We start from the raw sequence: 13,299 nt of genomic DNA on the forward strand, positions 1-13,299 counted from the left end.
GCCGGTTGTGATACAGTTGTGCGCCACTCTAAAATATTAATGAAGAAAACTTTCTGGGACCGGAGTGATTTACTGATACAGTGCCTTAGACCGCTGCGCCACTCGGGAGCCTAAAATATTAATGAAGAAAACAACTTTCTGGGACCGGAGTGATTTTACTGTGTGATGTTTACCTTTGTATCCCAAAAATTGAGTTGTTTAAAAAATGCACTATAAAGTTTTGAATGTCAGTTGAGTTCTCTTATTTTGGGGATTCTCTTGATTGTGATTTACAGTGCTTGTCTATTTACCTCTGTGAGTTGGTTCCACAATGGGCTGCTGCACTCTGGAGAGTCATGACCTCTTTGTGTTCATAGCCCAGAGGAAGCATTGCAGTAGAGGACTGTTAGGACTCAGTTATTACAGTAGAGGACTGTTAGAACTCAGTTATTACACTAGAGGACTGTTATAACTCCGTTATTACACTAGAGGACTGTTACAACTCTGTTATTACACTAGAGGACTGTTACAGCTCCGTTATTACACTAGAGGACTGTTATAGCTCCGTTATTACAGTAGAGGACTGTTATAACTCCGTTATTACACTAGAGGACTGTTATAACTCCGTTATTAAACTAGAGGACTGTTAGAACTCCGTTAATAAACTAGAGGACTGTTATAACTCCGTTATTACACTAGAGGACTGTTAGAACTCCGTTATTACACTAGAGGACTGTAAGAACTCTGTTATTACACTAGAGGACTGTTATAACTCAGTTACTAAACTAGAGAACTGTTAGAACTCAGTTATTACACCAGATAACTGTTAGAACTCAATTATTACACTAGAGGACTGTTGTAGCTCCGTTATTAAACTAGAGGACTGTTAGAACTCAGTTATTACACCAGATAACTGTTAGAACTCAGTTATTACACTAGAGGACTGTTAGGACTCCGTTATTAATCCAGAGGACTGTTAATCCAGAGGACTGTGAGCCGAACCAAGCTGAACTGAGCTGGCCTGGTTGTGCATCCACTGCAGTTGCTGGAACTGTGCTGAAATGGACATGTGTAAAGAAATACCCCTGCCTGTGGATGCACACGAATACTAGGAAGGAACCCAGGATGTTATGATGAACATGTTATGAGAACTGTTAGGAACTCAGGATGTTATTATGAAGCAGGGGTTGTTCTTAATCTGATGTCCGGATAGTCACACCACAGACTAATGAGACCAGGGCCGTTATGGTCACAGTTGGCTGTGACTTCATCCCTTCTCTTCTCTCAGAACAGTTAATTTAGCAGCTTGGTTAAAGTGTGTGGGGGTATGATGGAGTTGGTGTACGTGTGTGTGTGTGTGCGTGCGTGCGTGCTGCGTACATCTGTCATCTTGTCTGTCTGTCCTGCCGCCTGTCCACCTTTCTGCTCTCTTATCTCAGAGTAGGCCAGCAGATCCAGTCACACCTGAGTGAGACGTCACGTCTCTGTCTTTGTGTTCTGACTGTGCCTCTCTTGTGTCTGATGCAGGCCTGTGCCTCTCTTGTGTCTGATGCAGGCCTGTGCCTCTCATGTGTTTGATGCAGGCTTGTGCCTCTCTTGTGTCTGATGCAGGCCTGTGCCTCTCTTGTGTCTGATGCAGGCCTGTGCCCACCGTTGGAAGAATGTCTTCTATGACTCTGAGCTCATCCTTCCCCATGGTTACTGTTCCATCATCCCTCCTACGCTACAGGGCCGGACCCAAGCCCTCATCCCCTGCTACGAAGGTACAGTCGTACACACACACACACACACACACTTTCATCACATTCCCAGTGGGTCAGAAGTTTATATACACTCAATTAGTATTTGGTAGCATTGCCTTTAAATTGTTTAACTTGGGTCAAATGTTTTGGGTAGCCTTCCACAAGCTTCCCACAATAAATTGGTTGAATTTTGTCCCATTCCTCCTGACAGAGCTGGTGTAACTGAGTCAGGTTTGTAGGCCTCCTTGCTCGCACACACTTTTTCAGTTCCGCCCACAAATTTTCTATAGGATTGAGGTCAGGGCTTCGTGATGGCCACTCCAATTCCTTGACTTTGTTGTTCTTAAGCCGTTTTGCCACAACTTTGGAAGTATGCTTGGGGTCATTGTCCATTTGGAAGACCTATTTGCAATCAAGCTTTAACTTCCTGACTGATGTCTTGAGATGTTACTTCAATATATCCACATAATTCTCCTCCTCATGATGCCATCTATTTTGTGAAGAAGCAAAGCACCCCCACAACATGATGCTGCCACCCCCGTGCTTCACGGTTGGGATGGTGTTCTTCTGCTTGCAAACCTCCCCCTTTTTCCTCCAAACATAACAATGGTCATTATGGCCAAACAGTTCTATTTTTGTTTCATCAGACCAGAGGACATTTCTCCAAAAAGTATGATCTTTGTCCCCATGTGCAGTTGCAGATCATAGTCTGGCTTTTTTATGACGGTTTTGGAGCAGTGGATATAGGACTTGTTTTACTGTGGATTTAGATACTTTTGTACCTGTTTCCTCCAGCATCTTCACAAGGTCGTTTGCTGCTGTTCTGGGATTGATTTGCACTTTTTGCACCAAAGTACGTTCATCTCCAGGAGACAGAACGCATCTCCTTCCTGAGTGGTATGACGGCTGCCTGGTCCCATGGTGTTTATACTTGCGTACTATTGTTTGTACAGATGAATGTGGTACCCTCAGGCGTTTGTAAATTGCTCCCGAAGATGAACCAGAGTTGTGGAGGTCTACAATTGTTTTTCTGAGGTCTTGGCTGATTTCTTTTGATTTTCCCATGATGTCAAGCAACGAGGCACTGAGTTTGAAGGTAGGCCTTGAAATACATCCACAGGTACACCTCCAATTGATTCAAATGATGTCAATTAGCCTATCAGAAGCTTCTAAAGCCATGACATAATTTTCTGGAATTTTCCAAGCTGTTTAAAGGTACAGTCAACTTAGTGTATGCAAACTTCTGACCCACTAGAATTGTGATACAGTGAATTATAAGTGAAATAATCTGTCTGTAAACAATTGTTGGAAAAATTACTTGTGTCATATACAAAGTAGATGTCCAACTGACTTGCTAATACTATAGTTTGTTAACAAGAAATGTGTGGAGTGGTTGAAAAACGAGTTTTAATGACTCCAACCTAAGTGTATGTATACTTCCGACTTCAACTGTAGAAATCCGAAGAGTGTGCCCAGCAGAGATAGGTGGGATGGGCTGAGGGAAACGGAGTGTTGGGGTGTGGAACTTGAGACAAGTGGGAGTGGAGTTGCTGGGTGGGAATAGAATGACGGTCAAAGATGAAAGTCAAAAATAACAACAACATTTGTTTTTAAAAAGTTACTTTGAATGACAAACTTACATCAAACTTAGATCATTACATTAGTCTCGGATGGTGGAGGGGCAGCTCTCGGGGAACTGTTGGGGGGGATCTTGGATGGTTGGTGGCCTGGTAGTTGGGAGCTTTGGCCGATACGTCGCTGGTTCGGGCTCTGATTTGACTTGGTGTGAGATCTGTCAACGTGTCCTTGGGCGGGGCGCTTGACCCTGGTTGCTGCTGTGGGTCACTCGATGGGAGTCTGATAGATTGCTGAATGTAATGTTGAGTGTCTTCATTGCAGTTAGATTATATTTTTAATATTCAATTAAAAATACAAAATAAATTAGGCCACCTATTGGTGGACGGGGATAAATGAAAGAAGCAGACATTGAATATGCTTGTACAGAACAAAAATATTCCAAAATATGCATCCGGTTTACAATAAGGCATGAATCTAAAACTGCCCAAAAAATGTGGTAAAGAAATCTACCTATGTTTGTTGCAAACCCAATACAACACGCTACTGAGTACCACTCTACATATTTTCAAGCATGGTGGTGCTGCATCATGTTATTGGTATGCTTGTCATTTGCAAGGACTAGAGTTTATGATAAAAATAAACAGAATAGAGCTAAGCACATGCAAAATCCTAGATGAAAATCCGATTCAGTCTGCTTTCCAACAGACACTGGAGACAAGTTTACATTTCAGGAGGACGATAACCTAAATCACAAGGTCACTGGAGTTGCTAACCAGGATGACATTGAATGTTCATGAGGGGCCTAGTTACAGCTTGTACTTAAATATACATGAAAATCTATGTCAAGACTTGAAAATGGCTGTCTAGCAAAGATCAACAACCACCTTGACGAATTTTTAAAAGAATAAAGTGCAAATATTGTCCAGGTGTGTAAAAGCTCTTAGAGACTTACGCAGAAAGACTCACAGCTGGAATTGCTGCCAAAGGTAGATCTAACATGTATTGGCTTAGTTGGTTGAATACTTATATGATCAATATATATTAGTGTTTTATTTTTTGTATTTCTTTTAAATTTTAAATTTTTACAAATGTTAGAATATTTTCTTCCGCTTGACATTACAGATTATGTTGTGTAGGTCATTGACAAAAAATGATAATTAAATCCATTTCAATCCCACTTTGTAACACAAAAAAGTCAAGGGGTGTGAATACTTTGTGAAGGCACTGTGCATGAATGGCTTCATACAAACAGACATTAATGTCATGGTTACTGCACAGTAACTTTCAATGGAATTCTTCCTTCAGCTCACAATGTACACAACATATAGACAGAGATACAGACTGAAGTTTACTGAGTTTATAAGGAGGATAAGGGGGAGAGGGCTTGTGTGTTTAAGCTGTGTGTGTACATCCTAATCTGTGTGTGTACATGCTGTGTATACCCTCGGCCCCGGGTTAGACAGTGCAGGGATTTAGGGATTTTATCATGACACACGTTCTCTCCAGGTCTCACAATGAGTTATAGACTTGCACACACACACACACACACACACACACACACAAGGCTATCAGGCACCGTAAGAGCCTTGAAATGTTCTCTCTCAAACTCAAACTCAAGAGAGAAATATGAGCTCAGTCTTGCAGGAACCAACACCTGGAGATTCCAAGGACACACACACACTTCGCTATGCTGCTAAAGGATAAAATATTCCACACACTAACCAGGTTTCCATCCAAACTTTTTATACGAGTAAAGTACATGTCGGATAAAAATTGTCATGACGACAGGACTAATGGAAACAGAACATTTTTCTGTGAACTTTCCAAATGTCGTCAAAACAAAATAAGCTCGACAAGGTGGGATCTTTTTGTATCTGTAAAATTAATTATGCAAGAAACGTTGGATGCTTTTATGTGCAAATATTGATATAATAAACATCATATTGAAGTAAACTTGAAGTCAAGTGAATGAAGTTGTAAGGTCATGCCACTTCAACTCAGGAAAGCATACAGTTTATTAGGCTACAGATGAAATATGTTCTGATGAACTTCACAGGGTGGTGAAAGTGCAAGGTGACGATCTTGATGCTCTTTTCCAATAAATATTGAGGGTCTTATTCTGGTGACATGATGATCGATGCTCAGCTGCCGTTTGACATAATCTTGCTATTTCTGTCCATAATAATCTCATCAGGTAGACTATACCCGAGCTGTTGGCTAGAGCACACGTGCCAATTCCAGAGTGGGCACATTCACTATATAACACATCCTTTTTTGAGACAAAACCATCAGTAGAGTTTGAAATGCGATGGAAACCCGTTTAACTTGTGACTTTTTATAAGTTATGTTGGAATTTAACCGCAAAGGTATTTGTATGTGCACTACGTCATCACACACAGCCTTTTATCTGCAACAAGTCAATTAGATGGAAACATCTCTGGTAGGAATATATTGTTTTATGCAGTTTTTAGAGTATTCGCATGACAATCTGTAGCCAATTTGGATTGAAACCTAGCTAGTGTTTAGGTCCAGCTAATTGAGGTAGAGATGTAGGAATGTGTATTCCCTCCATAGACTAAATTGCCACGGGGATGGGGGAACATAGCCATTTGAAGCTAGCCAGTAACCCCTCCAGTATGTGTTGACGTCATTTCACAGGATTGAATGGAAGCTGTAGAGATTGGTAAGAAATGGCACTTCTGTATCCAAATATCTTATTCATCCATTTGGGGGTTTTAAGCAGTAAATAGGCTGGTATGATGGTGCATTGATCAGTTATGCCAGGGGTGGGCAGCTCCACTCCTCCAGGGTCTGATTGGTCTCACACTTTTTCTCCATCCCTAGCAAACACAGCTGATTTAATCAGATTGCATTCTGAACTGAAGATCATGATTAGATGATTATTGGAGTCAGGTGTGTTAGCTGAGGCTGGGGCAAAACTGTGAGACCAATTAGGCCCTGGAGAACTGGAATTGACCACCCCTGAGTTATACAGTTTCAAGCTGTTATTTGTGCGTTTTTGCACAAACATCAACCTTTAAAGTACCTGTTCAGTGATTACAGATTTCTATGAAATATGACCTTTAATTAATGTTAAAAAGCAGCTTTTCTGTGTTGGAATGGTGTGGGCGTATACCTCAGGAGGATGACATCATTGTCTATGAGGAAATAGCAAGCATTTTTTAAATGTTCTGTTTGAGATGGGGTTTTTGAATAGTTTTTCCCCCCAATTTATGCTTTGGCTACATACGAGTATAGGATGAGTCAATAGCATTATTTGGGGGTATGAAACTTTTAAAAGTGAGATATTCCCCTAACTGTTTACTTTAAAACTACACCATTCTCTCATCCTCATGGCAAAATGTTAAGAATAGCATGAGATGAGATTTTAAACAAGCAAATTTTTATTTTTATCTCTGTCCCATGGGAAAATGTGTAAAATTGCAGAAAATGTGCTTTAAAAGTGCAAAAATATGTCAGACTCATGACAGTGTGTAGAATAGCATTATAACGGTACATTTTTCAAATGTGTTGAAATTCAGGAAGTTAACTGTTTTCCACATTTGAAAATACCCATCCATCCATATACCCCTCAAGAGAGGCATAATAAGTCATGTCAAACTATGTAGATTTGCAGGAAATGCAATTATTTGTCCCCTCCAATATCTACCCCCTAATTTTGCCCTTGATTCCCTCGCAAATGTTTTCTTTAGGAAGCTGTGTTGAAAACACTATTGGCCTGGTGTTTTTCAAGGCGTTTAAGAATATTTGCAGACTGAATTTATTAATTTATGAAACTTTTTTAACCAGTCGAATCAGGAACAGTATTCATATTTACAATGACGTCCTGGTAGTGAGAGGCCCATGTTCAACTGGGGCCCATTTTCAAATAGCGTCTCAGAGTAGGAGTGGTAGGAGTGGTATTCTTGGATATTCATTATTATCTAAAAGGCAGAACTGATCCTAGATCAGCACTCCTACTCTGAGACTCTTTGTGAATATGGCCCCAGATACAATACTATAGGCTGTAGAGTATGCATTACCTACTCACCTGTAGGAGGGCTACAGCCTGGGACCATGTTAGGAGGGCTACAGCCTGGGACCACCCTGTCTTACCATGTTAGGAGGGCTACAGCCTGGGACCACCCTGTCTTACCATGTTAGGAGGGCTACAGCCTGGGACCACCCTGTCTTACCATGTTAGGAGGGCTACAGCCTGGGACCACCCTGTCTTACCATGTTAGGAGGGCTACAGCCTGGGACCACCCTGTCTTACCATGTTAGGAGAGATACAGCCTGGGACCACCCTGTTTTACCATGTTAGGAGAGATACAGCCTGGGACCACCCTGTTTTACCATGTTAGGAGGGCCAAAGCCTGGGACCACCCTGTTTTACCATGTTAGGAGGGCTACAGCCTGGGACCACCCTGTTTTACCATGTTAGGAGGGCTACAGCCTGGGACCACCCTGTTTTACCATGTTAGGAGGGCTACAGCCTGGGACCACCCTGTTTTACCATGTTAGGAGAGATACAGCCTGGGACCACCCTGTTTTACCATGTTAGGAGGGCTACAGCCTGGGACCACCCTGTTTTACCATGTTAGGAGGGCTACAGCCTGGGACCACCCTGTTTTACCATGTTAGGAGAGATACAGCCTGGGACCACCCTGTCTTACCATGTTAGGAGGGCTACAGCCTGGGACCACCCTGTTTTACCATGTTAGGAGGGCTACAGCCTGGGACCATGTTACGAGGGCTACAGCCTGGGACCACCCTGTCTTACCATGTTAGGAGGGCTACAGCCTGGGAACACCCTGTTTTACCATGTTAGGAGGGCTACAGCCTGGGACCACCCTGTTTTACCATGTTAGGAGGGATACAGCCTGGGACCACCCTGTTTTACCATGTTAGGAGGGCTACAGCCTGGGACCACCCTGTTTTACCATGTTAGGAGAGATACAGCCTGGGACCACCCTGTTTTACCATGTTAGGAGGGCTACAGCCTGGGACCACCCTGTTTTACCATGTTAGGAGGGCTACAGCCTGGGACCACCCTGTTTTACCATGTTAGGAGAGATACAGCCTGGGACCACCCTGTCTTACCATGTTAGGAGGGCTACAGCCTGGGACCACCCTGTTTTACCATGTTAGGAGGGCTACAGCCTGGGACCACCCTGTTTTACCATGTTAGGAGAGATACAGCCTGGGACCACCCTGTTTTACCATGTTAGGAGAGATACAGCCTGGGACCACCCTGTTTTACCATGTTAGGAGGGCTACAGCCTGGGACCACCACTGTTTTACCATGTTAGGAGAGATACAGCCTGGGACCACCCTGTTTTACCATGTTAGGAGGGATACAGCCTGGGACCACCCTGTTTTACCATGTTAGGAGGGCTACAGCCTGGGACCACCCTGTTTTACCATGTTAGGAGGGATACAGCCTGGGACCACCCTGTTTTACCATGTTAGGAGAGATACAGCCTGGGACCACCCTGTCTTACCATGTTAGGAGAGATACAGCCTGGGACCACCCTGTTTTACTTTACCATGTTAGGAGAGATACAGCCTGGGACCACCCTGTTTTACCATGTTAGTTTTACCATGAGGGCTACAGCCTGGGACCACCCTGTTTTACCATGTTAGGAGAGATACAGCCTGGGACCACCCTGTTTTACCATGTTAGGAGAGATACAGCCTGGGACCACCCTGTTTTACCATGTTAGGAGACCACCCTGTTTTACCATGTTAGGAGAGATACAGCCTGGGACCACCCTGTCTTACCATGTTAGGAGGGCTACAGCCTGGGACCACCCTGTTTTACCATGTTAGGAGGCTACAGCCTGGGACCACCCTGTTTTACCATGTTAGGAGGGCTACAGCCTGGGACCACCCTGTTTTACCATGTTAGGAGGGCTACAGCCTGGGACCACCCTGTTTTACCATGTTAGGAGGGATACAGCCTGGGACCACCCTGTTTTACCATGTTAGGAGAGATACAGCCTGGGACCACCCTGTCTTACCATGTTAGGAGGTCTACAGCCTGGGACCACCCTGTTTTACCATGTTAGGAGGGCTACAGCCTGGGACCACCCTGTTTTACCATGTTAGGAGAGATACAGCCTGGGACCACCCTGTCTTACCATGTTAGGAGAGATACAGCCTGGGACCACCCTGTTTTACCATGTTAGGAGGGCTACAGCCTGGGACCACCCTTTTTTACCATGTTAGGAGAGATACAGCCTGGGACCACCCTGTTTTACCATGTTAGGAGGGCTACAGCCTGGGACCACCCTGTTTTACCATGTTAGGAGGGCTACAGCCTGGGACCACCACCACCCTGTTTTACCATGTTAGGAGAGATACAGCCTGGGACCACCCTGTCTTACCATGTTAGGAGGGCTACAGCCTGGGACCACCCTGTTTTACCATGTTAGGAGAGATACAGCCTGGGACCACCCTGTCTTACCATGTTAGGAGAGATACAGCCTGGGACCACCCTGTCTTACCATGTTAGGAGGGCTACAGCCTGGGACCACCCTGTTTTACCATGTTAGGAGGGCTACAGCCTGGGACCACCCTGTTTTACCATGTTAGGAGAGATACAGCCTGGGACCACCCTGTCTTACCATGTTAGGAGAGATACAGCCTGGGACCACCCTGTTTTACCATGTTAGGAGGGCTACAGCCTGGGACCACCCTTTTTTACCATGTTAGGAGAGATACAGCCTGGGACCACCCTGTTTTACCATGTTAGGAGGGCTACAGCCTGGGACCACCCTGTTTTACCATGTTAGGAGGGCTACAGCCTGGGACCACCCTGTTTTACCATGTTAGGAGAGATACAGCCTGGGACCACCCTGTCTTACCATGTTAGGAGAGATACAGCCTGGGACCACCCTGTCTTACCATGTTAGGAGAGATACAGCCTGGGACCACCCTGTCTTACCATGTTAGGAGAGATACAGCCTGGGACCACCCTGTTTTACCATGTTAGGAGAGATACAGCCTGGGACCACCCTGTCTTACCATGTTAGGAGAGATACAGCCTGGGACCACCCTGTTTTACCATGTTAGGAGAGATACAGCCTGGGACCACCCTGTTTTACCATGTTAGGAGGGATACAGCCTGGGACCACCCTGTTTTACCATGTTAGGAGGGCTACAGCCTGGGACCACCCTGTTTTACCATGTTAGGAGGGATACAGCCTGGGACCACCCTGTTTTACCATGTTAGGAGGGATACAGCCTGGGACCACCCTGTTTTACCATGTTAGGAGGGCCTGGGACCACCCTGTCTTACCATGTTAGGAGGGCTACAGCCTGGGACCACCCTGTTTTACCATGTTAGGAGGGCTACAGCCTGGGACCACCCTGTTTTACCATGTTAGGAGAGATACAGCCTGGGACCACCCTGTCTTACCATGTTAGGAGAGATACAGCCTGGGACCACCCTGTTTTACCATGTTAGGAGGGCTACAGCCTGGGACCACCCTGTTTTACCATGTTAGGAGAGATACAGCCTGGGACCACCCTGTTTTACCATGTTAGGAGGGCTACAGCCTGGGACCACCCTGTTTTACCATGTTAGGAGGGCTGTTTTACAGCCTGGGACCACCCTGTTTACCATGTTAGGAGAGATACAGCCTGGGACCACCCTGTTTACCATGTTAGGAGGGATACAGCCTGGGACCACCCTGTTTTACCATGTTAGGAGGGCTACAGCCTGGGACCACCCTGTTTTACCATGTTAGGAGAGATACAGCCTGGGACCACCCTGTCTTTACCATGTTAGTTAGAGAGATACAGCCTGGGACCACCCTGTTTTAGGAGAGATACTGTTAGGACCATGTTAGGAGTCTACAGCCTGGGACCACCCTGTTTTACCATGTTAGGAGGGCTACAGCCTGGGACCACCCTGTTTTACCATGTTAGGAGAGATACAGCCTGGGACCACCCTGTCTTACCATGTTAGGAGAGATACAGCCTGGGACCACCCTGTTTTACCATGTTAGGAGGGCTACAGCCTGGGACCACCCTGTTTTACCATGTTAGGAGAGATACAGCCTGGGACCACCCTGTTTTACCATGTTAGGAGGGCTACAGCCTGGGACCACCCTGTTTTACCATGTTAGGAGGGCTACAGCCTGGGACCACCCTTTTTTTTACCATGTTAGGAGAGATACAGCCTGGGACCACCCTGTTTTACCATGTTAGGAGAGATACAGCCTGGGACCACCCTGTCTTACCATGTTAGGAGAGATACAGCCTGGGACCACCCTGTCTTACCATGTTAGGAGAGATACAGCCTGGGACCACCCTGTCTTACCATGTTAGGAGGGATACAGCCTGGGACCACCCTGTCTTACCATGTTAGGAGAGATACAGCCTGGGACCACCCTGTTTTACCATGTTAGGAGAGATACAGCCTGGGACCACCCTGTTTTACCATGTTAGGAGGGATACAGCCTGGGACCACCCTGTCTTACCATGTTAGGAGAGATACAGCCTGGGACCACCCTGTTTTACCATGTTAGGAGGGCTACAGCCTGGGACCACCCTGTTTTACCATGTTAGGAGAGATACAGCCTGGGACCACCCTGTTTTACCATGTTAGGAGAGATACAGCCTGGGACCACCCTGTTTTACCATGTTAGGAGGGCTACAGCCTGGGACCACCCTGTTTTACCATGTTAGGAGGGCTACAGCCTGGGACCACCCTGTTTTACCATGTTAGGAGAGATACAGCCTGGGACCACCCTGTCTTACCATGTTAGGAGAGATACAGCCTGGGACCACCCTGTTTTACCATGTTAGGAGGGCTACAGCCTGGGACCACCCTGTTTTACCATGTTAGGAGAGATACAGCCTGGGACCACCCTGTTTTACCATGTTAGGAGGGCTACAGCCTGGGACCACCCTGTTTTACCATGTTAGGAGGGCTACAGCCTGGGACCACCCTGTTTTACCATGTTAGGAGAGATACAGCCTGGGACCACCCTGTCTTACCATGTTAGGAGAGATACAGCCTGGGACCACCCTGTTTTACCATGTTAGGAGGGCTACAGCCTGGGACCACCCTGTTTTACCATGTTAGGAGAGATACAGCCTGGGACCACCCTGTCTTACCATGTTAGGAGAGATACAGCCTGGGACCACCCTGTTTTACCATGTTAGGAGGGCTACAGCCTGGGACCACCCTGTTTTACCATGTTAGGAGAGATACAGCCTGGGACCACCCTGTTTTACCATGTTAGGAGGGCCTGGGACACCCTGTTTTACCATGGGACCACCCTGTTTTACCATGTTAGGAGGGCTACAGCCTGGGACCACCCTGTTTTACCATGTTAGGAGAGATACAGCCTGGGACCACCCTGTTTTACCATGTTAGGAGAGATACAGCCTGGGACCACCCTGTCTTACCATGTTAGGAGAGATACAGCCTGGGACCACCCTGTCTTACCATGTTAGGAGAGATACAGCCTGGGACCACCCTGTTTTACCATGTTAGGAGGGCTACAGCCTGGGACCACCCTGTTTTACCATGTTAGGAGGGATACAGCCTGGGACCACCCTGTTTTACCATGTTAGGAGAGATACAGCCTGGGACCACCCTGTTTTACCATGTTAGGAGAGATACAGCCTGGGACCACCCTGTCTTACCATGTTTTGGGACCACCCTGTTTTACCATGTTAGGAGGGCTACAGCCTGGGACCACCCTGTCTTACCATGTTAGGAGAGATACAGCCTGGGACCACCCTGTTTTACCATGTTAGGAGGGCTACAGCCTGGGACCACCCTGTTTTACCATGTTAGGAGAGATACAGCCTGGGACCACCCTGTTTTACCATGTTAGGAGGGCTACAGCCTGGGACCACCCTGTTTTACCATGTTAGGAGGGCTACAGCCTGGGACCACCCTGTTTTACCATGTTAGGAGAGATACAGCCTGGGACCACCCTGTTTTACCATGTTAGGAGAGATACAGCCTGGGACCACC

The 13,299-nt window shown here is 46.1% G+C and overlaps 1 protein-coding gene across 1 annotated transcript in view; it reads left to right on the top strand.

Annotated features, from left to right (window-relative positions):
- Positions 1 to 13,299, top strand: part of LOC115120420 (integrin alpha-9-like) — a 224,493-nt gene that overhangs the window by 24,609 nt on the left and 186,585 nt on the right. Inside the window, exon 4 of the mRNA XM_065012599.1 lies at positions 1,619 to 1,742. Within this exon, the coding sequence (XP_064868671.1) occupies positions 1,619 to 1,742 (124 nt within the window). The remainder of the gene's footprint in view (positions 1 to 1,618; positions 1,743 to 13,299) is intronic.

Source organism: Oncorhynchus nerka, linkage group LG28 (assembly GCF_034236695.1).
Source record: "Oncorhynchus nerka isolate Pitt River linkage group LG28, Oner_Uvic_2.0, whole genome shotgun sequence".
In the NCBI taxonomy this organism is placed as follows: domain Eukaryota; kingdom Metazoa; phylum Chordata; class Actinopteri; order Salmoniformes; family Salmonidae; genus Oncorhynchus; species Oncorhynchus nerka.